This window comes from Aulonocara sp. 'chitande type north' Nkhata Bay, linkage group LG14 (genome assembly GCF_057382095.1).
Source record: "Aulonocara sp. 'chitande type north' Nkhata Bay isolate Kocher_YH1m ecotype deep benthic linkage group LG14, A_spYH_male_GT1.1, whole genome shotgun sequence".
In the NCBI taxonomy this organism is placed as follows: domain Eukaryota; kingdom Metazoa; phylum Chordata; class Actinopteri; order Cichliformes; family Cichlidae; genus Aulonocara; species Aulonocara sp. 'chitande type north' Nkhata Bay.
The window spans coordinates 19,160,924-19,186,673 of NC_141357.1; the positions used below are offsets into that span (position 1 = coordinate 19,160,924).

General features: G+C 40.0%; 1 protein-coding gene across 1 annotated transcript; it reads right to left on the reverse strand.

Annotated features, from left to right (window-relative positions):
- Positions 1–1,031: 1,031 nt before the first annotated feature.
- Positions 1,032–23,877, reverse strand: cwf19l2 (CWF19 like cell cycle control factor 2). Its single transcript, XM_086261390.1, has 19 exons — positions 23,762–23,877; positions 21,759–21,869; positions 20,903–21,028; positions 20,457–20,570; positions 19,979–20,098; positions 19,296–19,389; positions 16,552–16,667; positions 15,228–15,762; positions 13,669–13,873; positions 12,314–12,434; positions 10,994–11,095; positions 7,749–7,877; positions 7,107–7,244; positions 2,613–2,825; positions 2,270–2,386; positions 1,964–2,119; positions 1,775–1,855; positions 1,486–1,587; positions 1,032–1,357 (listed from the first exon to the last, which is right to left on the reverse strand). The coding sequence occupies exons 1-19, from the start codon at positions 23,852–23,854 to the stop codon at positions 1,217–1,219; spliced, it is 2,814 nt and encodes a 937-aa protein (XP_086117516.1). The 5' UTR covers positions 23,855–23,877; the 3' UTR covers positions 1,032–1,216.
- Positions 23,878–25,750: the final 1,873 nt, after the last annotated feature.

Below are 25,750 nucleotides of genomic sequence, written 5' to 3' on the forward strand. Positions count from 1 at the left end.
GTAAAAACACAAAAATAAAAATGTAAGCTGGTTGCACAACTGTGCACACACATCAAAACAAATGCACATTTTGATTTAATCACAGCATTCAGTATTAGTCTGCATGGCACACCTTGACATGGCAGTATTTGTCCGCTTGTCATTGCAAGGGCATCTCTTGTGCACAGCCCTTCACATTGCCCCACACATTCTCGTTTAGGATTTAGATTTGGACTCTGGATGGGATGCCCAAACCTTAAATTTTCTTCTGATTAAGCCAATCTTTTGTTGATTTGGATGTATGCTTGCGGTCATTGTCATGCTGAAAGGTTACATTCCTCTTCATCTTCATCTTTCCGGCAGATGCCCAAAGATTTTGGGGCAACAGTGACATTGCAAAGAACTGATTGTCCCCACAAAACTGATGAAAAGACAAGATGAAAACTAGTCAAGTAGGCTGCCAAAAGTTCTACAGGTCTACAGCAACACTGAAGGAGCTGCAGGAATTTCCAGAAAGTGCAACCATGCTGGTTGTATACTACTTGGAACGACAAACTCCAATATTCTCCATAGGTTTGGAGTTTGAGGTAGGGTTGCAAGACGGACTAAAGAAAAAAACAAAACAAAAACAATCAAGCTCAGCTACAATTTGCAAAAACAAAGCTCCCCGGAAAAAAAATCAAGTTTCCCAAAAACGTGGGAAATTTTTGCCAAAAGATATGTTTTGGTGTTGCAACACCAAAAGAACACCATACCTATGGTAAAGCATGGCGGTGGCAGTATCATCCTGTCATTTCAAGCATTTTATATTATAAGACCCTAAAAAATTATAAAGAAATACCAATTAGTTCTGGAACCTCTCAGATGTAAACTATATTCAATTGTGCAGGTTAGAGGTCACATTAAAGGTGGGAAAAGTTTTGAAATGATCTATTATGGTCACATAAAACTGTTATTTTAACATTTTACACATACTATCTACTGCATATATGTAGCGACAAAATGCATTTATTATGCAAACATATGTAACTGAAACAAACTTTTGAAACACATTTCTTCATTTGTCCTTTTATTTTTATTTCAGTGAAAATTATCTCATGGTAACATTGCTAGTAGCACATTTATGTTAAATTCCAAATTGGGACTCTACACCAGGTTCATCAAATGCGATCCCTGCACTGGGAAACACATGGTGGTTTGTGTAAGAAGTACAACAAAACAATAAAACAGAATTTTTCTAGCCCTGAGTCTTGGTGCAGTCATGTGGTTTCCACCACTGTGAAAACTGTAACACTTTCTTCCTCTGGTCATCAAAATTTTCTTTAATCATCTTTCTCCAACGCCGAGGCTCCAAGTCCAGCATGCCTCCTACAACTTCCTGTAATAGAAGAAAGAGAGGTCACTCGTACTGAAATTTTACTGTATTGTAACCAGAAAAAAAAAAAAACGAAAGAAAAAAGCCCAAGGAGATGCATGACGTGTAAGAGTCTCAAAACACCCGCTGACCTTGCCAAAGTAATGAGGGAACTTCTGTTCGTTTTCAATGACATGAGCAAAGCCCCCCTGGAGTCCAAAGTCTACGGCAAAGTATGGCAGACTCCGAGGAACCTGGGAAGGCAATAAAATAAAAATGAAAATTACCATTTCAAAAGGAACACAGAGGAGCAGAAGAAGAAAGTTGAAAGAAAAGTTGCACAGAAAACAACACAAGGCAGAGGGCAGAACAAAAACAGAGAGAAATACTAAGTAACCAGATTAAGAATGAATTAACTGCACAGAGTAAAAATTAACCTACAGCTTGCCGAATGCTTTTCGAAGAGAGGTCGACAACCTTCTTGTTCATGGCCCATTCCTCATCACACTCCATGATAGCTTTCTAAGAGAACACAGATTGTTTTTTAAAAACCACAATAGAAAGGCTATTTAAACCCCAAAGCAACCAATACACTCAATTAGACTGATGAGAGATAGGAGGTCCACACACCTTAAAATAGATAGGTGCCATATCTCCCAGCTCTTTGGGTAGTGGGATACACTCTAACACCATGTGCTGTCTCCTGCGGGGATTCATGTGCGTTTCCATGAACACACAGTCCAGCTCCTGGGCCTCGAACATCCGCACCAAAGTACGTCGGAACAGCTGAGGGCAGTAAAGTGGCACAGAGGTGAGCTCAGTTACACTTTATAGCAGCAATTTGGCTCCAATGATTTCTGCCACTGTTCTATAAATGCAGATAAAAGTTGTCCCTGTAGCCTGGAGCAACAGTATTCCGAGCACTGATGGGCTAACCTGCATTTCTGCCCATATATCCTCATCCATGCCAGTGGCAGAGCAGTGATGCTGGAGTGGACAGATGAGACAGTGGCCCTCTGTCATCGACACTCCTGCGGGCAGGCTTAGGTACACCTAAGAACAAGATCACAACACACAGACACAGATGAAATTTAGCAAAGCATGCATAAATCTATGTGGTTTAAACCTTCTCGACATTCCAAAAGTAATCACAGCCCACCTTTATCATCTATATTTCCAATTATACCTTGATGGACAACTCGAACAATTGAGGATCCAAGTATGCCAGCACAGATTCCTTTTACTTGTCCCATAACAGCCTGCGTTAACCAGCGCTTACCTTGCTTCCTATCGCCACTATAAGGTGTTTCTGGAGCTCTTTGCTGCTGAAACAGTGCTGGCATTTCTCCATTGAGGCAGCCAGCCTCCTACTCTCCCCGATGGCTTTGTTCCTCATCCTCTCCTCCTCCCTCCCCTCACCCTCCCGCTGCGCTGCGCTCGACACAAACATGTCGTCCAGCGTGTAGTTGTCGCCGTCCGTCTTCCCCATCATCTAGATTAGAGGAGAGCGATAAAGAGACAGAGACGGAGACAGAAACGGTGAGGGGGGCGTCTCTATACATTTTCTCTCATGTCTGATGTTGTTTTTTGTGTATTTTGCGGTTTGAAATTCCTGTTTCAGACTTTCAAACAAAAAGAGAAAACATACATTTTTAAAAACAGTAAAGCGATTGAAACTGTCATTATTTATTAATTAAGTCATTGCTGTAGTGTCAACTAAATGCACGCAGGTGTCGACTCTCTGTGCATTAACAGTATTCGTCAGGACGCTGACTCTAGTGTTTCTACGTCTGAGTCTTGTCACCATGGTGATCCAGCAACAGGTTGGAATCTGTGTGTATTTGAGAGAGCGAGAGTCAAGCGTCGCTCAAGTGTGTGTGTGTACATGATACGCTGTGTAGGAGTGAGTGTGTGAGAGTGAAAATTGGATTAGTTTTAGTGTGGGTGGGAATGTGTGTGTGTGTGTGTGTGTGTGTGTGTGTGTGTGTGTGTGTGTGTGTGTGTGTGTGTAGGAGTGAGTGTGAGGGCATAGAAGTGTGCAAAAGCACATACCGCATTAAGCCAAGAGCAGACAATTTTATTTTACTGCACACATGCCATCACGAGCACTCTCACGCAGACTAATTAAGCATTATACGATAGCAATAAATCAACCAAACCATGCTGTCAGTCCTCACTATCACCGCTGATGTTTTATTTACGGATGCACTCCTGATGCAATTTAAATTATACATCGTGAATACAGCACGCTGCTGTAGCCACAAGACACCGACATATCTGATGTTCGACCATAACGTTTCCAGAAAAATGTTAAAATGCACGGTGACGGTAAAGAAAACTACGTTGTGTGTTCTTGATAAAACAGCATTAGAGCCACACAAAGCTGCATTTCTTTTGTTTTTGGATACCCATGCACTGCAGTCACTGTTTACATTATGAAATATGTGATTGTTGAAAATAAATAAATAAACTAGCATGCCATTTTTTGTGTGGGAATGTTAATCAATTAAATTTTTTTCACATACAAGATAAAACAATTAGTCATTTGTTGCATCAATGAAGGACGTTCTGTTTTGGTGGCATTTGTGTGTGTGTGTCATTCTTTCTGTCTGTAAGCCCGATAGCATGAAAAGTTTTAACTGAACTGTGGAGGAGTGAATTCATGTTAACAATCCTTTAAAATCTGCCTTTCATCCATCAACGTCTTCAAGGTCAACTTAATGATTTATTGGTCAAAAATGGACAAAAAGCCTTAAAACTTATAAATATGAAGTGTGGTGTGTATTGTCAACAGTACAGAAAGTACCAAATAAAGATTTACAATGTTTCACATTTGACCTCTGACCTCTCCTTCAAGTTCAACAAATTGATCTGAAGCTCAAAGTGATAATAATGCTATACATTGCTATTTAAAACTGTGTTTTGTTCTGCCATTGTTTGTATTGACAACACATGATATATGCGGATGTTAAATATTAAATTACTTTGACTGTGACCTTATTTGACCTTGAAGAAGAGGTCAAACTTTCATAAAATATCTTTGATCTGTAAACTGTGCTTAAAATTCAGCTGTCTTTGTTTGTATTGGCAACACTCAGGAAATAATACGGGTACTAAAAATCACATTATAGTTTGCATCCAGACATCAGGCCACATTTGACCTCTTATTTCACTTTTAAATTTCACATCTGCTTTTCGTTTAAGCTGTGGTATTTTTACTGCACTACAAACATCCTAAATTATGCTTAAAAAGAATAAAGACAACAAAATGAATGTATACAAAATATAATACAATTCTCTTAAAAGTTGATGCTTCAAAAGAGGACAATAGGATGATCCAAACACAGCTATCTGATTTGAGCGAATTTGCGACTTGTTTAATTTTTATTTATTTCTTTTTTTTTCCAATTAACAAAATCAGGAAAAACTATCTACCTCAAGACACCCGATCAAAGATATCAGGACCACAACAAAGGCCTCTCAAAGGTAAATTCAGGGTTATTTTGATGGCACTGTGGTGAGCAGCTGTTCAGTAGTTGGGGAGATATCGTGCTCTGGACCAAACAGTTGGCTGAACAGACACGCAGCCAGATGGGCCGCCTGAGATGACCATTTCAGCCGTACCATCTGCATACAAAAACCCACATTTACAAACAAGCACCTATGCTTTTTGGAAAATGTAACCAACACGTTTGAAGTCATACGACTGGCTTGGTGAGAATTGGAGGGATAAGAGAGGAAGACGGAGAAGAGTTAAATAAAACTGAGAAAAACACGGACAAGCGGATAAAAGGCTTAGACGGATAATTATAGATAAAGCAGAAAAGATAAGAAGGAAGGGCCGAAGAGGGAAGCAGAGTGTGATATCAAGAGAGAATAGAGAGTTTGTCTTTCTCTTTGTAAATCATCAATCTATAGCTGTGATTAGCAGTATTTATAGAAGTCCTGCCATGGTAACTGTAGATGTATTTTTAGTGTCACTCTTTGTAGGTGCAGAACGTGTCTGTGCGTGTGAGATTTTAGACACACATGTGTGTAGTGAATATATAAGTGAGGCTGAGTGACTGAGACAGCAAGAGAACGTAAACGAGTAGGAAAGGCAGAGACGAGGAAAAATGTGGACAGAGCTTAAGTGTGTGGTTTTTTTTAAATTTCCATAGCAACTCCTCCATCCTTTTGTTTATTAACGCTTTGCTCTCTCTCTCTCACACACACACACACATACACACACTCTATGACTTCTGCACAGGTTCTTATCATTTTCCAACCTGCACCAAGAGAAGAAGCAAACAGCTAAAAAAACATGAGAAGGAGGAAAGAGGAAAATGTGTCTTGGCTCATGATAAAGTGCGGGCTGCAAAGCTGCTGATAGACTGACACACGCACCGCAACCTGTCAGAACTCATCTTCTGCTGTGTGTCTATTTCAACCACACAGTGGCTGAGAGAGTCTCACAGAGACAGCTAGTAGTGGAGAGAAACCAATAATGACATCGAACCAAACACTGATGTGACGGTGCAAATTTTAAATGCTGCCGTTTTCCTCAGAGAAGTGTGACAGAAAAAAAGGGGGGTAATCTTTCCCATTAACATGCATACATAGTTAGTTTTGCCATATTTTGTGTCCACTATCTTCAAGTTTGTGTGTTGCTGATCTTACCTGCTGCCAGGGGTATAAGCAGACCAAAATCAATATGCCCTGCATTTGTCAAGGTTCATTGATTGCTTACATTTTTTCAGTGTATGAACCCAGTCTGAAATGGGAGAAGAACAAAACCCATCCCTGACAGCATGTATGAACTCAAAGAACTCAGACTCAAAGAAGCAGCTTTCGACTACTCCCTTTATTTCCAAAGGGAGTAGCCAGAGCAGTCGGACTGGCACAGATTTTACAGCAGATTCACCTCCTGATGCAAACCTGCCATTTATCCAGGTTTGAGACCAGCTTCTGGCAGCACACCGCCTTGTGACCCCCGATGGGTTTGTATCTGCTCCTTAACTTAACTCGAACCAGAGATCTTTTCCATGTATCCACTACAATGTGACTCAAGACCAGCCCCCAAGATTGAAACCGGCTTTTGTTTGTTTGGATCCACTATGTCCTTAATTAATATAAAAACCTACTTTTGCCTCCTTTATTTCTGTTTCCTAGATAAAATATAAAGAACAAAGCTCCAATGTGAAAGTTTCCAGTCTTTTGGAGATGCAGTGGCTGCATATTACCAGGTGTGCGCCCTGATCAGTTGATACTACAATCAGCTGATTTGAGTTTGTAGAAAATGGTGGAAATATACAAGTTCTGAGGAGTGGGGAAATGGACATTACCTTTATTTTTAATTGCGTAGAAGGACAAGAGTGAAACGGTAAAGCGCAATCTGCATCCAGGACAGGAAAAAATTGCATTATACTGCTAACACAACATACGGTCTTTGAAAGCATCTGCACAAACAACATGCTAACACAAAGTTAACAAGGTATCCAGAGCAATGTTAAGCCTGAGTGCATGCCAACCCCATCCTCACAGCCTGAACCTGATCAGGCTTTTAGCACTGTAGCCTCCATTTTTCCCTACAAATGGTTCTACAGTACAACAGCAGTAGCGATTGCTTCGAAGTCTCTTTGGGCTGATTTTTAGCTTTTCTCTGTGTTAGTCGGCTTGTGTTCAAACCTAAACACTAAAAAAAAAAGAGATTATACGATTTATATTGTAAATAAATAAGCATTTCAGAAGTTAAATAAAGATATTGCACAATTATGGTGAAATGTCTTCTTACCTTGGCAGCCATACGAGAGTAAAGGGCATTCTGATCCTGTGCAGAGCTCATCTTCTCCCTTCTCACCATCTCCTTTAGACCGACATTGTCATCATCTTGGAAGTAACGGACACGCTCACCGTCAACATGCGTCTCGATCTGAAACGAGACAGAAAGACAGAAGTATGAAAAAGAAGCAAAGAGAGACAAGATTTTTTTGAAATCACTGGAAATTGGGTGTGATGTTTAAAATAAGCACTCCCAGAAGATTAAAGTCTATTCAAAACATCTGAAATCATATATTTGACAGGAGGTGCGAGACAGTGGACAGAAAAAAAGAATCAGGAAGAATAAAGGAGACTAGACTGCTCTATAAATTTATAATGACCATAAACTGAGGGCTTTGTTTCTTGTATACAAGTTTCAGCTCAGAGGCAGGTGCTTGTTGTCTTTTCACACACGATGAATATCACAAAAAAAAGAAGTCAAATAGCTGGATACAAGCCTCTTATTAGCTCCCCATCTCTCAACACCTCTGTTGCATCAATGCCCAGGACCCTCTCAGTCTTTTTTTTTTTTCCTTCCCCCCAAGCGTTGGCAAGCTGATACAACAAATAGATTATTTATCTAATTTCTTGCATTACATAATTTTTCTTTCCTTACCGGTTTCTTCTTTCGCCGTCCTCCGTGCTGTTCCTGAGGTCCAGATGGGGCATTGACAGGCCAGGCCCGACCTGACTCATCTGTTCTGAACAGCAGGATTTCCCGGTCTTCACTGGTCCCATCTGAGGCCTGAAACAAATCAAGTGGGTAATTTTAAGGTCTATTTAATTCTGTAAATACACAAAATTATATCTGTGCAGGCGCTCAACCTTTAACCATTCAACAACCACAAACTGTAACAAGAAAGGTAATTTTAAAAACAAGTTTTGATGATATTTTAAAAAAGAAAACTATTTGAAATGTACTAGCAAGGTGACGTTTTCAGTCTCATCACTCAGATCACTGCAGAGGAGGAGGATGGATCTAATGTTTGTGGATCTGTCAGATTTCACAGGCTGTCGAGACAGAGGAAGCAGCTGAGTTTCAACTAATAATCTGGGCTCCTTCAGAATAAAAATACATCCTACTTGCAGTGAAATTTTAAATGGCTTGAAAGGGCTGGACTTGAGCTTTCATATCATTCTGAATAAAACACAGGACTAACATCTCCATATTTTACGTATACTCTCCTAATCTTTACTTTGGTGAGAGTTATCAGTTTGATTCGATCAATACAGAAGGAAAGACGTGTGTAACTGCAGTTTAATTAAAGTTTTAAAGTTTTGACAGGCAGACGGGAAAGAAGAACAAAGAAGATGAGAGGACGCCACATGAAAATGAAAACTGGGTGGTCAGGGTGGGGATACATGGCGATATTGTATCATTTTATCAACAGAGGCACACAAAATACAGATACTTTATTAAATACATTAAAATACTCTGGGACTACTATGAACAACAGGGCTGGCCTCATGCACGCAAATCCTGCAGTAATGTTAGATGAGCAAACTTACATCTCAACAAAAAAAAACATCCAACACTGGGCGCACCAAGCTTGACAAAGCTACTTCCTATTTCAGAGCATCCAATGCCTCAGTCACGTGGGTCAAAATAAGACAGCATCTTCTTTGCATCTACCGATTGCAACATGTGGTGACAAAAGCTTCTTTTCAACTAGCACCTGCTCAGCTTGGCTCTACTCGGTTTTTAGGATTTTCCGATCAGAAACAGATTGTTAGCTTGAACCCATTCGATCACGTATCACAGCGATCGCAGACCGACTGTCTCGAAGCAACATTTATGGCAGGTTTCAGTCACAGTGTTGGTATACTTGACGATTTCATTTCAAGAGTAGGATAACTTTATCTTATTGAATTAAAAGATATGACAAAGTTTCACTTTAAGGAGATAATTTCCAGTTGAAAAATGTGATAAATCACAATATCTGTTATTGCAAAACTCAGCATCTCACAAAATGTCAAAAATTGCAATAATCTTATGTGAGCAGTGAAGTATTGTGTAATATTCTACTGTGGTGTGCCTGGTGATTCCCATCTCTATGGGTGAGAAGACAAAAATCTAAATAATAGAAGAGAATATTTCCTCCACGTTAGTCACTATAGTGCGGCCTTAAGTCTCCACACATTGCAAAAAAAAACACTAAATACAAGCCAGACATTCAACAAGAGTCAAAACACTGAACACTGAAAAGAAGCCAACTGCCTTCTATAACAACACAAACTGGAAGGATCTCAAATGAGTGCAAATCAAAACCACTTCATCTTTACAGTGCTGAAGTACCTCTCGGCTGATAAGTGCACTAAAACCTAAGAATTATTACATTTTCCCTGAACCCTTACCAGGTATTTCATTCTAGTCCTTTCATTTGGACAGGGAAGCCTTTCTTGGGGATAAATCTGGCCTAACCTACAAATAATGATCTATAGATTATAGGAATAATCACACTGTTTTTCATGTCTTTATAAAGTTGTTGAGCGTCTGCTCATCTAAGAAATATGCAACCATTTGTCTGGGTATCCAGCTGCGTGTGAAGCCAGAAAAGACATTAGTAAGACAGTAAGTAGAGAAGAAGCAGTGCCCTGACGTTAGAGGACTGAATTGTCTGCGCTATGGACACAGACATGGTAGCACATGCATCCGGCCCCTTTCACTTGGCCCCACTGGTGTTCTCTTATTTCAAACATATACACATACATACATCATGCACACTTATCCTGACCTCTGATAGGAGAGTGCGTCAGCACACTACAAGACATTTGTGTCTCATTAGGAATCTGGTGAAGCGGCTGAACAGGAGCAGTTTCCAGACAGCGCGACGTAAGAGCTGAACAGAAACACGACTTCAAACAAATAAATTATTTTTACAAGCAGTCCCCCATGACAGCAGAGTTCACTTACATCTGAAGGTGTGTGTGTGTGTGTGTGTGTGTGTGTGTGTGTGTGTGTGTGTGTGTTATATACACAGGACACGTTTAGTCCTGTATATATCAGCCCTTTCACCCTTTCAGATACAGGATGTGTAACAGTGCTGGCCTTATCACTTTTGCTAAAATGCTGTTATTCTATCATTTAGAAACAGGTCACTGCTACATTGTTGTTCTTCATGCTTTCATTTAGATATACTAACAAGTGAGAAAGCCACGGTGAGTGTGCAACATTGGGTGCTGGATATAAATATGTGAGAATGCTGCTAAAAACAGACATCCGGCTCAAAACTTCTCTAAGGAAGTCATTCTGAGCCTCCTTTGCATCTTTCCACAGCTGCATGGCTCATTCCTGTCTGCATAGTCTTACAGATTTCAAAACAAAATTTCTGGATGTGGTTTTTTTTTAGGGGGGTGGGGTGGGGAGGTGGGGGTTCCTCCATTCCCTTGGAGGTCATAATCTTATACATATCTATGCATTAATAGATGTGGATTAGTCTTATGTCACACTAAAAGTGATACGTAAATGTTTTTAGGTCTGACCCACTAAGGCTGCTGTCGTAACACAAAAATTGAGTGACTCGGATGTGAAGCTGACATGGTCAGACTTCTGTGATCTGGAAGGTGTCTTTAGGGACAGTTTCTAAAGCTGGGAATAAAGAAACGTACAAAAACACGTTTTCCTTTTTGTGAAAAATAAAAATGTTTTGTTCTCCGTCTTGTTCGACCATCTTTGTGTCATTTAGGAATGCTACACGGCTTTTCGCACGAAAAGCAAACCGCATTGAGAACAACCCTGTAACCAACCGCACAGCTTCATGGTCATCTTGTGTTATTGAGAGGTGTTTTTAATATTCTGTCTCCCTTTTCAATAACTAGTTAGATAAAGTTAGATGGTGACTTTGTAAAGTATCTACAGACCTGGTTTGATTTGGCTGCTTCTTGTAGCTTCTTCCTGGCAGCATGTTTCTCTTTGGCTTTATGAGCTGCTTCCAGTTGTGATTTCAGCTTCTCAATGACGGCCTAAATCACACACAGACACACACACAAAAACAGAAATTTAGTTATAACACAAAGAACACAATGTTCATATATAACATAAGTTTAAAGCTTTAGAGAAAACTTTCCCAAGACAGGAGACCTTGACCAATCAAAGATCCTTTCAGACCTGATCAGGTGAGTATAAACAAGAGAAGGAAGTCCCCACAGTTTAGTAAGATTTCCTAATAAAGTGGGAGGTGAGTGTAGTGCACTGATACCTTCATTAAAGCCAAGTGTGTGACTGTGAACTGCACTTATGGAACACAGGTGTGCAAACATAGACATAGTTTGATTGCTTTATCATGTAGGGAGGTGATTATAGCCAGGATGGTAACACTGTAACAGGCAGCTCTGACACGCACCAGAAGAAATCCCATAGCACTCTTAGAATCGACACAGGAAAACAGACAGAGGAAGGCTCGAGTGCGCGGATCAATGAATGCTATAAATTAACAGATCCCCTGATGTGCTGTTAAATCCATCCAAAGATGAGAGTTGAAGCATATGTGCCGAGGAAAGGCAAATCAATATCAACTCTCCCACAAAGCCGAACAACTTAACTCTGGATTTCACAACAAATATGAACTTTAGAGGTTTTTTCACATCAACAAATTCTGACTTATTCATGTAGTCATATCCATGTGTGTTTATATGCTATTGATCATCTGAGACTATTGTACTATACAAGCGATTAATCAAACTGAATACTGAATTGCCACAATACCAGAGGATTTTTCAACTCTGTGTCAAAACGGGAGGTTGCATTAAACCGGACAATGTTCCGTTATGAATGATGTTTGTAGCATACAGTCAGTTCTAAAGGCGTTTCTGTATCCATCAATCCATCTGCTGCCACTAATCCAGGTCCAGGTGTTGGGGCAGCAGTCTAAGAAGTCTCTAAGCTCTAACAGACATCGTTCTCCAGCTGTTCTAGGAAGACATTCCCAGGCCAGCCGTGAGTCACGTTCTCCCCAGTGCTTCCCCTTGTTCTGCCCCAGGGCCTCTCCCAGGTGGACTGAAACACCTCACCCAGGTGGTGTCCACCTCAACTGGGTCCTTTTGGTGTGAAGGAGTAACAGGTCTAGTCTTGGGCCCTCCTGAATGTAGTGCAGTTCAACATATTTTGCTGCTTTGGAGGAAATTAATGCCCGAGTTAAAACAGGTTGACAGAAGGTCAGCAGTAATAAATAACTGCCTCACCGTATTGCCCATGATCTCTGCCTTTATTAGCTTGGACCCTAGTTTGTTCAGCTCCTCCTCTGACAACAGTGGAACCTCTTCCTCCTCCTCCTCTTCTTCTTCCTCGCCTTCGCTCTCAGCCCTAGGTAAACACACAGAGGAGAGACTGAAGGGTACACTAAAACAAAGAGGTGAAAAGGAAAATTTAAAACATGTCACCGATTTACTATATGTCAAATTCATAACTCTAAATAGAAACCTGCAAAATTAAATTGTCCATTAAGTTTAAAAAATAAAAATTCACTTGAACGGTGTTCCTCTTTTCCTTTAGACTTTTCCGTACTCCACCTTCCAAACGGCCGCTTTCAAAGACACAATGATGCCACCCTGATAAGAGGCTTTATCTTCTAATTGGAAATGTATTTGTGAAGGTTTTAATTTTAACCATATAGTTGTTTGCTTCTGCGTTTATGTGCTATGAATCATTTGAGTCTTTGAGCCCTCCAGAGATCATTACATCCTTGCCTTGAAGGATTAGCTCTGCAGCCTGGGAAGCGTCGTTCTAGGCTATTACACTTCTCACAGCATCATTTCATGCTGCTGCCACACTGTAGACTCATTTCATGCTGCAGGGGTTCTGAGTGCCGTTTTACCCAAACAACTCAGCTTAATGAGGCAAAACAGAACAACTGTGAAGCCTTTACATAGCACTGATACTCCAACATCTGGCCTACAACAAAGGACCATGTTGGACTTGAAGTTACTGCAGTTATTTTTAAATTCTTCATAATGTTTGTCTCACAAATTGCAAAATAAATTAAACATTTCGGTGTTAGAAACGCAAGGTTATGCTGAAAACCCTGTTCTAAAAAGGTTTTGTCTGAGATTAGTATGTATGTATGTATAATACAGAGGCGAATAAGAGAGACGGAAATTCTTTTTTTTTTTTTAAAAAAAGAAGACTTGCAGGGGGCATGGTGGAATTAGCTAAACTGCATCAGTCTGACTACTGGGAAACGCTGTGTGAAGGAGCTCATAACAAATGCTTTCACAAAGTGACTGATGTCCGACACCAGAAACATGGAGCAAACAGCATTGTGGCAGAAACTCCGCTGCAGGGGCCATTTACAGTTTTAGATACAGCAAAAAAACAAACAAACAAAAAACAGCATAGATAAAAGACAACTGGCTAAGCTTAGAGCTTAGTCTGTCTGTTCATATGCAACAGTGGTTAAGATATTATTAGGTAAGCTAGCATGTAGGAGAGAAAAATATGAGAATGTTTATAAATTGCACCTATTGCAGCTTTATGCAGTTTAACATCATAGAAAGTTTTGGTTTTTATGCATTAAAATAATTTTTAAAAAACTTTAAACCTTGGTGGTGCAGCAGGTTGAGGAACAGTTACAGTCTTCTCAGCATCTCTCTTGTTTTCCTGTTGTGGTTTATCAGAGGTGTCAGATTCACAGGCAGGACTGCTGCTCTTCTTCCAGGCTGGAGCTCTGCTGGAGTCTTCATCATCAGAGCTGGGTTTCAGGAACCCTTTGGATGGTCGTGCAGGAGGAGGAAGACGCTGAGGAGCTGGAGAGGAACGAACTAAAGATTAGGGACGTGCACAAATAGTTGACAAGATGACTAATCGTCTCTTCTGTCACTAGTCGGTACCAAACGTACCAGTCGCAGACTAATTGCAATCATTGTAACTGATGCCCAATGATGGTAAATAGTAGTGTCCTAAATGTTATGTAGCCATGTGCCGCCAGATGAAGCATCGTTGCTGAGAAACTTCATAAATTTGTTAACCTTGGGCTGACATTTTTATTGACATTATTATTGTTAATTTTTAAAGGCAAAAGAATGAGATCACAGACACAAGTGTGGAAAATGAGCTTTCGTCGAAGGGTGGATGGACTTTAGCATAGGAGGAGGAGTTCACTCGTTCAGGAGGGGGTTTAGAGTGGAGCTGCTGCTTATCCACATTGAAAGAAGCAACGTTAAGGTGTTTTGGTGTTTTCTCACACAGGATTAAAAATAAGACGGCCACCTCCTTTTGACTAAGGAGAAAATAAAAGGAAAAAAAAACAACCGAAAAACAAAAATTGATTACCCAGTGATTGCATCGTCAAGTGACCGATCGCAAGCAGTTATAATGGCCAAGTAGTCACTCAGAGGCAGCACCCTCAGCCTCTGGCGATCACTTTTGATTGTATAGGTTGCCTGGTGGGAGGAAACCTGCCTCCGAAAAAAATCGCGGTCCGACTCAGACTGACTGCAATCACTCTCAGCAAAGGTCTGCAGATCTGCAATACGTCTCTTTGCAAGAGCTGTACCAATGTACCTGCACATGTGATGTGACAATAAAAGTGATTTGATTTGATTTGAAGAGGTGACTTGACTCAAATGGGTGCCAACTGTATGACTCTGGTTATAATCCCATATTTATATGGGATTTATATTCCATATTTATACACCATATATGCCATTTTGTGGTTAAATGTGATTCTACAGCAACTACATCAGAATTTGTGGAGGAATTTCTGAATTTCTAATTCAAATCTATGAGGTTCTGGCTGGACTCTGCATGTGAATTTCTGTTTGTAGATGCCAACAGATTAGCATTTTTTTCCACCGTCTACCTTGTAAACTGACAGCAGACTGTCTTATCACAGTTTTAACGCCATCTCGATGCACTCAAGTTGCTTTGTAAACATCAGCTGACTGCGAGTGGTCGCAGACATGTTCACCGTCTTCAAAGCAAAGTGAATAAGATCACAAATTAATAGTGCATGGTCACAATTCTTATGGCCATGTCATGATCTCCAATTGCTGTTTTTCCTATAATGACTGTAGCATTATGTAGCAAATGTTCCCTAAATGGGATTAATATATTGATGCTTCTTTGTACATATAAGAAAAGGTCTTGACGCAAACTCACTTTCACCACTGTCATCATCTTCTGAGGGTTTGAGGAAGCGGCCTTGCAATGATCCAAGCGTGAGGGAGCGTTGATTCCAGCTTTGCCCAGAAGATGATGCTGCTGCATCAGTCCTACCTTTTTCTCTTTCTCCATCCCTACACCTATCCCCATCTTTCTCTCTGCTTGCATCTCTGCCTCGTCCTCTATCCCTGTCCCTCTCTCCTTCTCTGTCTCTATTCCTGTTCCTTTCTCTATCCTTTTCATTTTCTCTATACCTGTCTCCATCTCGACCTCGCTCCTCCTCTCTTCCTCTATACCCTCCCCTTCCACCGTGGTATCTTTCTCGGCTTTCCGATGACGATTCTTTGTCCTTTTCATTTTTTCTCCACCGATCTCTGTCTTCCCCGTCCTCATCCTTTCTCTTCCACCTCTCCCTGTACTCCTCTTCTCCTTTCCTCCACCCGCCTCTGCTTGTGCCATCTCCTTCTCTTCTCTTCTGGTCGTACATAGCTTCTTCAGCCTCATCAAGTCTCTGCTGAAATTCTTCCATTGACTATAAAAAGACAGAAATACAAAACACCACAAGGCAAATGTTCTCAGTTCAGATCTTCAGATCACATACCTGAACTTTACTCTGGACCTAAGGCACATAAAACAAAAAGTGGCAGGAAACAATAGAGTGAATGCATAATGTATCTGGTGTATAATTTCCAGCAGGCTACTCTGATGTGTAAAAATTTTGTTGGCCTCAGATGCAGGTGACTCTGAAGGTATTTTTACTGCAGTTCAACATGAATCAGGCAAAAAAAAGCAGCAGCTTTCTGGCTGCCTGACTAAGCTGAAAGTCAGCTGCGTTACTATAAGAAACAAGAGCTGCGCTGCTGACAAAGTTTTGACAAAGGAAACAGAAGTCATGCACACAGAAAAACACACACGCTCTATTCACACAATGTTCTGACAGTGAATTTTTTCTGCGCTGATAAATAGATGCACAAACGCTGAAACTGCTGAAAGTGACACAACAAAGGACACCAGGCACTGTGTGTGTGTGTGTGTGTGTGTGTGTGTGTGTGTGTGATGTCAAACAGCAAAGACACAGATTAATAATAGAACAAGGTGTCCAAGGTGTCTCTTTCCTCCCACAGTAGTGAGGGAATATGTGTGCATAAATCCTCGTCTTCTAAGTGCATTTGCTTTGACAGTTAAGCCTTTCTTACTAAGATAAACGTGAACGTCAGTCGATGTTTTTATGTCCAAATCTCAATTGTTATGCAGCGTCATCATCCGTTACGTGCACATGTATGTGTGCGAATGTGTCAGAGCAGCAAAAGTTAATTCTCACTCCGTATCTCTCAGCCACCACATCACTGAGGCTGCGCTGTTCCCTCTCTGCCTGCTCCTTCATCCTCTGGTAGCTTTTCCTCAGCCAGCTCAGACCACCATCATTCACTACTGGGCCTGCAGGCATACACAGGGAAAACACATACAGTTAGGTTTTTGAATAACACATTTATTTTAATAAACATATTTTTTTTACATTTTGCCTCTGTATGCCAGAGGCAAAATTAAATCAAACAACCAAGGCTGTGATTTAAGTGCAGGCTCTCTGCTTTAATTCAAAGGGTTTTACAAAATTTTTACAAATCGGTTTTGGAACTGCAGTCATTTTTATACACAGTCCCCACATTTTCAAAGGCTCAGAATCATTAGGACAAATAACTGACAGCAGTTTCATGGCGAGGCTTCTACCCTCTTTGTTTCATGGCAAATTACACAGATGAAAGATTTGGAGCTGATGCAAAATGCTACAAAAACGACACAAACAAGCAGCAGCTGAAGGTGACTGCAGTAAAGGACAGGCGGAGCATCTCAAGGGTGGAAACACACGTTTGGTGAAGCCTACGGGGTCTAGACTTCACATGGTCACTGGGTGCAAAGGATTTTCCTTCAAAAATAATCCTGATATTTAAAAGTAAGCTAGTCTGTCCAATTCATTTTAAGCAGTTCAATCATATCTTGATTGTGAATTTTAACATCACTGTGGTGGGGTACAGATGCAAAACTACAAAAAAGGAAACAGGAAAAACTGTAAAATATAAATTTCATTTAAAAGTTACAAATGTATGCACAGCTTCACATTTTCTTAAGATGGGCCGATTTGGAGTATTTGCTGGGCTGATTCTAGCCCCCAGGCCTTATGTTTGACAACCCTGTACCAGACATTAACTAGCATTATCTACATTAAACTCTACAGTAGATCCAGGTGGCCTTTCACTAGTGGACTTTTTGCACACACCATCATAGAAACAAAAGAAAACCAAACCAAAAACAAACACTTAATCCCAGGTACAAAGAAAAAAAATCCACAAAAAGCGAGTGAACAAAATAAGAAAGCCAGGCTGAGGCAAAAAGAAGAAGAGTAATAGAGACGAACCCAAGGTCAGGATTAGGGAGGTGGGAAAAAACTAGATAAACACATTTCTCAAATCTATGGGAAGTTAATGTTCCTTCCAACTTCCCAGAGCAATACGACATGACGAATGCACCGACCAAAGCCAAATGTCTCTCTGGTCAAGGTCAGCAATGAGCATTTTATTTCTTTGTGTTTGGGAGCACGCCACTGCTTAAATATCTGCTTCAAAGCTGAAGAGAGGAGAGCAAAAAGCTAAAACTCTGTCGTCCTTAAAGCACGCTGTACAAATATAAGACTACAGTCTTTTTTCTGTCTATCTCTTTTAAAAAAGTGTGGAGAAATGAGGTGAACAACATTCCTCAACCACACTAAATTTGAATTAAACATGAATACTCCATGTATTTGCTTTTGTTTCATCCTATTTTGCTTTGCTTTCAATTCAAGTTTACAAGAGGCTATGCGAGCTCTCAAGGGGAGCTTCACTTATGGTATAGAGATCACAGACACGTGCGTACATATCTGAATTTGCTTGTCAGCTTAACGCAGCTCTCTCACTTTCTTTTCCCAAATCCCCGACTCAGAAGCCTTGCTTTTCTCTTCCTCTCCTGTCACACGGCCAATTTTGTTTTCTGTCTACAAACATGCTTTTTATTATTTTCTTTTTATCTTATTCTACCTTCTTCTGCACATTCAGAACACCAGCAAAGTCTCTGGCTAATTAAAAAACAAAAACAAACACATAAAAAACCCTCCCAAAAAACAATGCAAACTTACAGAAACTCCCTTGAGTAGGACTGTGGCTCAAAGAAATCAGTCTTTTTCAATGTGGGCAGGTTCAGGGTGAAATATAAATGTGGGGGTGAGAGGGTCACTATTTGTAATAGTAGGAATGTTCCTCTGAGGCCTCAGATTGTAAGAGTATCCAAATAAAATATCCATCAATTAAAAGGCATGCAGGAAGGGAAGATGTTAAAGCCCCCGCATAGTATTTTACAAATCATTTAGTACGTTTATTTACAATACTCGAAAACAGTATGTACAAGATCTTTCCTAAATCAAGATAGTTGCTTCAAAGGATGAGAATTAAATATGGAACTCAACTTCCAAGCCAACATGAACAAAGGTCCTTAAAGTACATAAAAAGAGAAGCTGAGAAAACACAGGAAAAAAAGTGTGATATAACCTCAAAGACAACACTACTAAGTAGGCCCAGTTTTAAAATCAATGTACATTTAAGGGACTTATTTTAAAGCCAACATTTCAAATACCAATTTGAGCGAATGGGCAGTATAGTAAACCACGGATTTGTCAAATGTCTCATTTACTTGAGCTGAAGCCCAGCAGAAGGGAGAAGGATGGAAGAGAAAACATGACAATCAAGGTCACATGAGCAAGAGAAGACAGAAAACGGGACAAACAGGTGGAACATCTGAGTAGCACACTATTTTCAGTGTTAGGTTACTCTAAATTATGTACAGAGTATAAGCTGCTCTGCACTTCAATCTAAACCAATATAACTAATGGATATTCATGTTCGCTGATGATAAAGTGAAACAAACAAATACAATTAAGAATCAAATTATATTCTGAGGAGATGAGACAAAAATCCTCAAAGAATAGTTTACATTTCGCAATCATAAAACTGGAAAACTCAATAGAGTCTAGTATGTTACCTTTTCTTGCTGCAGAATCAGTCATCTCCTCTGGGGGCAGTCCAGTTCCTCCATCTTTCCAGTATGGGTTTAGCTCTAATTTGTGCAAACCAGCCTAAGAATTATAAACACACATAAAAGAATATCTTATATTCATTTAAATAATCCAACAGGAGCACAAAAACAGTAAGCGGTGACAAACAAACGTCTCACTCACACTGTTTGGGTGAGAGGTTCGACCCAAGCTGCAGAGAAACAATTTGGACATAAACGATCTCTTTAACTTTCTTAACAGCAGTTCATCAAAGCTACTTCTTACTTGACTGGCATCCTGTTAGGAATCCAAGGACGTGCTGTGCTGAGCAGTTCTCATAATTCACTGTAGGTTTTCTGTTACACCCTTAAAACAATTAATGTGATATGTACATTAAACTGTAGCTATGCCACGCACCACCAACAGTTAATGCTCAACCTGTGAGAGACTCTGCAGTGAATATTTTGCAGTTATAAAGAAAGCTACACTCATCACACGACCCAGCTCCCAGTAGTTATGACAAAGCAAGCAAATACTAGAAGGTTCGTTTTAATTTGATGATTCAGAAACTGCATGGTATGCTGAAAAGATTATTATGATGCGATGCATTTGGGTAGTGTCACTCTGCAGCCAGAAACTAAGTGGGGAAAAAAAAACAACACACACAAACCTGTTCAATGGCCTGAGCCTTGGCTCTCTCTTCCTCTTTCTGACGTTCTTTCTCAGCCCTTCTATCAGCAGTGGATGTAGTCTTCATTGCCAGGAAGTCAAAAGTCATCCATTCGTCTCTCTGCGGCGTGAGAAAGACAGTGGAGAGTTAAACGAGGAAAATACACAACTTAACACATAACACGTTTCCTCTCATATACAGCAAACAAAGAAGTGAAAAACTCCAAAAACATTTTCAAATTTGCTACTTTACGGAAGTAATTAATGAGTATGAGTACAGTTTAAAAGCAAACAAAGCTTGTGTGCACATGTAAATGCTTTCATATCTCTATAGACAGCATCGCCTCTTATAATGAAAAATGAAAAAGGAAAGGTCATTATCATTCAGGAAACCTGATTCTACAATTAAAAATACCTTGAAAAATTACTTTCTGAGTCTAATAATTATTTAGTAAAGAAAGACTTGTTGAGGAAGTGACCTGGACATTCTGTGTTGGGCTGACGTCGCTCTCTGAAGGTTTGGACTCACTGGGAACTTGCCAGGCTTTAGTCTGTGTCTGAGGCTGAAGCTCAACCCACTCATCTTCAGAGTCCTGACACAGAGTCAGAGGAAATAAAAGGAAAAGAGAATAAGAGAGGAAATGATAACAAAGAAGGGAAGCAATAAAAAAAAAAAAATCAATCAAAGAGTGACAAGAGCTGCAGTCTTCTCAATCAATAGCATTGCCACTTGACAGGGATGTCACTTTATAACAAAATAAACATGCTTTGATCATTCAGAAATGTCACAATATGAAATCTTCAACTACAAAGCTCAACGATTGCTCATTTATCAGATATCAGCTTGAAATCGGAGATAAATCTTCAGGATTTAACTTGAGGCCACGCTTAAAGGAATCCTGCAGTAAATGACTCTGTAATCTACCTGTGAGCTGTCACTTGAGCCATCTCCTGTTTCTGCCGCCTTCTTCTCTTTCTTGGCCTTCTTCTTCTTCTCTTTCTTCTTTTTTGATTTCTTCTCTTTCTTTTTTTTGCTCTTGACAGAACCCTCCTGCAGCAGATGCAGAGGGAATGATTATTTTCTCTTAACTTCACCTTAAGTTTGTTAGATAACCATAATTTGTCAAAAATGTCCACAGAATCATTTCTTAATCATAAAAGATATGCACGTGTGCTTTTCCCCAGGTTAAAGTTCTCCAATAAAGAACAAACACAGGAATGTGTCTCCAACAGTGATCGACATCCATTTCCAAAATGAAATGAATAAAGAACTAAATAAATACACTATGAAATAATAAATCGTCTAATTAATTAACCAAAATTGAAAATAGATAAATAATTGTATAAAATGTGTCATTAATTACACCTTCAATAGAAAATTAATTATTTATCAAATGCATAATTAATCAAATGTACTGATTAATTGTATTTAAAAACATATTTACCTATTTAATTATTTCATGACGTAAACTGCTCCAACACAGAAAAGTGCACACAAATCAATTACACAAACCTACTGTAAAACTTAAGAAATGATTATACTGCAAAGATTTCCCCAGTGTACCAGCAGCCATTACTTCAAGGAAATAATAAAAGTTTTATTTTGTTGTAATATAAGTATTAAATTAAGTATTAAATGTATTAAAAGTATTAAATCTGTAATATAAGTCTTAAAAATACATATTTTTACGAGGCCAGTCATATTTGAGCAAATGCAGTAAGGATGGTTCATGTAACTATCTAAAGGCACTGTCTGCACGAGTATAAATGTTCCATCTTACGTCTTCTATCTGCTGCAGCCTCTCGTTGACCTCAGGGAGCATCCAAGTGTCCTCCCCTCTCTGCCTTTTCAGCTCCTTCCTCCTCTGTTCCTTGTCATACTGCTGCTTGGCCTGGATGACAAAATGGAAATAAACACTTCAAAAGTTTTACTAGCATTTGCATTGTGACATATATTTATTAGACACTTTATTAGGTACACCAGGGGGTTGGGAAGCGCATCTGTAACCGGAAGGTCCCCGGTTCGATCCCTGGGCTCTCTGTCCTGGTCGTTGTGTCCTTGGGCAAGACACTTTACCCTAACGCCTACTGGTGTTGGCCAGAGGGGCCGATGGTGCGATATGGCAGCCTCGCTTCTGTCAGTCTGCCCCAGGGCAGCTGTGGCTACAACCGTAGCTTGCCTCCACCAGTGTGAGAATGTGAGAGTGAATGAATGGTGGTATTGTAAAGCGCTTTGGGTGCCTTGAAAAGCGCTATGTAAATGCAATCCATTATTATTATTATTGGAAGAGTAAGTCAAATAACCACACGTTACAACCAAGGTATGCAAAAGAGCATTTCTGAAGCCACAACACATTGAACCTTGAGGCTACAGTGGCAGAAGAGCACACTGGGTGTCACTCTAACTAAAAACAAGAAACTGAGGCTGCAGTTCACAAGCTCACCAAAATTGGACATCAGAAGTTTGTAAACCGTCTCCTAATCTGCTGAGTCTTGATTCTTGCCATAACAGAAGAGAATATGGTAAGAATTTGGTGGAAACAACATGGGAGCATAGATCCATCCTGCCTTGTATCACCAGTTCAGGCAGCTGGTGGTTGTGTAATTGTGTGGGGAATATTTTCTTGGCACTCTTTGGGCTCCTTCATAACAAATTAGCAATGTTTAAATGCCACAGTTTAACTGCATATCACTGCATGTGTTTTTTATCCCTTTGTGACCACAGTGTGTCCATCTTAAGAAGGCTGCTTCCAGCTGGATGAAATACCATGTTACAAATAAAAAATATTAACACGTCAATGAGTTCACTGTACTCCGATGCCCTCCTCAGCCACCAGATCTCAATTCATGTGTGTTGCTATCACGTCAATAAGGACCAAAATCTGAGCAAAGTTTCCAAGACCAGTTCAGGAAGATGCAGAGCTAGCCTGATGCGGTGGCCAGAAACCGAAAAGCTGACATTAAAAATTATTAGAATTTGACAGCTCAATATCGAAAAGGCAGTCCCCAAACTCTTTGTTTTGCTTATTACACAGGAGATGAGGGCTGAAGTTGTCAAATATTTAAACATTAAACGGCCTTTCAGTTTATGTTTACATGTGTGACATTGATTAATCATTTCTATTCCACTTTAAACTCAGTATAATAAATCAGGTGGCACTCTTTGCTTTAGCCACCTCAATTACGTGTGAGCAAAGCAGATAGTGTGGCTCATCTACTGGAGGCATCATCAGGTGCACTCTGTGGGAGTACCTCCATCTGCTAACAGTGTAAACAAAGCTGCACGGCAAAAAGATAACGCCCAATCGACAAACTGTGTATATATGTGATTATAACAACGAGGCCGTCCTAATCTTTAAAACGGGCAGCGCGAGTAGCTGACACTGTGGCATATATCATCTGTTAAACACATGTCTGCTATCTGCCTCATTCAGTGTTTGCCTTCTCTCTACGAGCCTGACAGGATCTGCCTGTTCAGATACACAAATGTCATCGGGTTATTGTGAAGATACACAAGTCCTGTTAGCTTTCCAACAGAGAAATGGGGACCAAAAACGACACAAAGGTGCCGGTTTATATAACAAGTACGGATAATTCCCTGAAAAGACGCTGCTGTGTCACAAAACACTCACACTAAGAGTTAACATGACTGTGGGTGTTAGCCTACTTAGCTTGCTAGCTTTCCTTTGAATAAAACGCGTATGATTTAAACCAAAAATGATGGCAAATAAACAAATTGAGATTTAAACAGAGAGATACGGTTTCGGAAGCTGACATTTCGTACCTTCTCTAGCGCCTCTTGTCGTGCCTGTCGTTTCTTTTCTTTCCTTTCATCGATGCTACTTGTACTCTCAAAACTGAGTCCGTACTCCGCCATAACAACGCCGTCAATGTTTTTGTAAAGTGTCGTAAAGCGTTGAGGTTTACGACTACTGTCGTTTTGTGGTTGTTGTAGTTCAAAAAGACGGCAGTAATTTTGTCGTCCAATGTTTTCGACTCAATTTTTTCCCCTTATCCTATTTCATTATATATGGACACTTATGATTTGGCACAATGTTTCACCTGACAGTTAACATTTACAATGACAATTTAATTCACTTCAACAGAATGTGATTTTAGTGTCTACAATGAAGATAGTAATCATAAATACAGACTGTATTTACAATCCACAGTCATTCAGCTAGGTGCTGGAAATATTCCCCAGATTTTGACCTATATTGACATGTTATCATCACACAGTTGCTGCAGATTTATTTGCTTCTTGTTTATTACTGAATTTCCTGGAGGAACCCATCCAAGGGATTAATAAAGTTTCATCTAATCTAATTATGCCAATCTCCTGTTCTACCACGTCCCAAATGTGCCCTACTGGAGTTAGATCCCATGACTCTGGAGGACATTTGAATACATTTTCATGATCAAGAAACCAGTTTGACATCATCTGAGCTTTGTGACATGGTGTGTTATCCTGCTGTAGGCGGTCATCAAAGGATGGATATAGTTTGGTCACAGAAGAAATTCGATATGGTCAGCAGGAAGACTTAGGTAAGCTGTGACAACAATGCCCAGCTGGTACTAAGAGGCCCAACGTTCGCCAAGAAATTACCCCTCATGTCATTACACCACCATCAGGCTGAACTGTTGATATAGGTAGGATGAATCCATGCTTTCCTGTTGCCAAATTACACCACATCCTCTCAATGTTGCTGCAGAAATTAAGCGACTTCCTCCGGCAGTTCAAAGACCTGCAGTGTGGGGTTAGGTTAATTGAGGATTATAAATTGCCCATAGTCATAAATGTGAGTGCAGATGGTTGTCTGTCTCTCTGTGTTAGCCCTGTGCAGATTGGCCAGGGTGTATCCTGGCTGCCTCTCGCCCTATGGTAGCTGGGATAGGATCTAGCCCACACGCAATCCTGATAAGGATAAATGAAAGAGAATGGAAGGATGAGCAGTCGAACAAGTGTCCCTAGCAAAGTGGCTGGTGAGGAAATCAATCAAGGTTTGTTATTGTCTTATTCAGATCACACATATGACTTATGGATCAGGAAAGGACTTGCTTTCAGTAGAAATGTCTCTTGACTCCTGTGAGCTGATTTAAATGTCTTGCAGATTCCCAAATAAATAGGCTACACCTAAGGGAAAACACTAAAGCTTTACATGTCTCAGAATGTCAAGTGCTGAAACTGCTGTCTGAAACAACCACTACTGTACACTCACATCTTTTCTGTTAATGTTTTCTCTCACATGCAGCCTGTTTTACTTAGTCAATAAACCACTATCAATAAAAGCCTCCAACCCATCCGCCGTCTCAGCACCTAATGTGTTTGTCTCTGTGGGTCCCGGAGGAGCTGCCGATCAATTACTGACCTGACAGAGGAGCCACATGGAATAACCACGCTTCACTCCACAGACATCAATAGCCCATTATCCTACAATCCACTCGATCTTTTAGCTGCCTAGTAAAAAAAAAAAAAAAAAAAAAGAGATAGTTTTGAAGGTGTTTATAGAAAAAGAAGGAGTTGTTATTCAATTATACTCCAGCATTAGTGCATTATACAATCAAAATTAGAGAGAACTGAGCATAAAGATATTTTAATTAATTAAATCCATATTTATCTTGAACTAATCACAGCAGTTATAAGTTGTGAACAAGGGAATTGATAACATCTGATATTTCTCATTTTTCCAAACATGAAATGATATTAATCGCAGGTACCAAATGAAATAATGTCACGGTTCTGGGTCCGTTGGACCCAGTATTTTGAGTTTAT

Bases quoted from the DNA above. Each gene is read 5' to 3' on its own strand.
- cwf19l2 (XM_086261390.1), bottom strand. From the start codon at position 23,854: ATGGCGGAGTACGGACTCAGTTTTGAGAGTACAAGTAGCATCGATGAA. The intron at 2,826-7,106 runs GTAAGAAGACAT...CCTCTAATCTAG, and splicing joins ACTCTCGTATGGCTGCCAAG to ATGATGGGGAAGACGGACGG. The intron at 1,588-1,774 runs GTAGGTTAATTT...TTGCCTTCCCAG, and splicing joins CGAAAAGCATTCGGCAAGCT to GTTCCTCGGAGTCTGCCATA.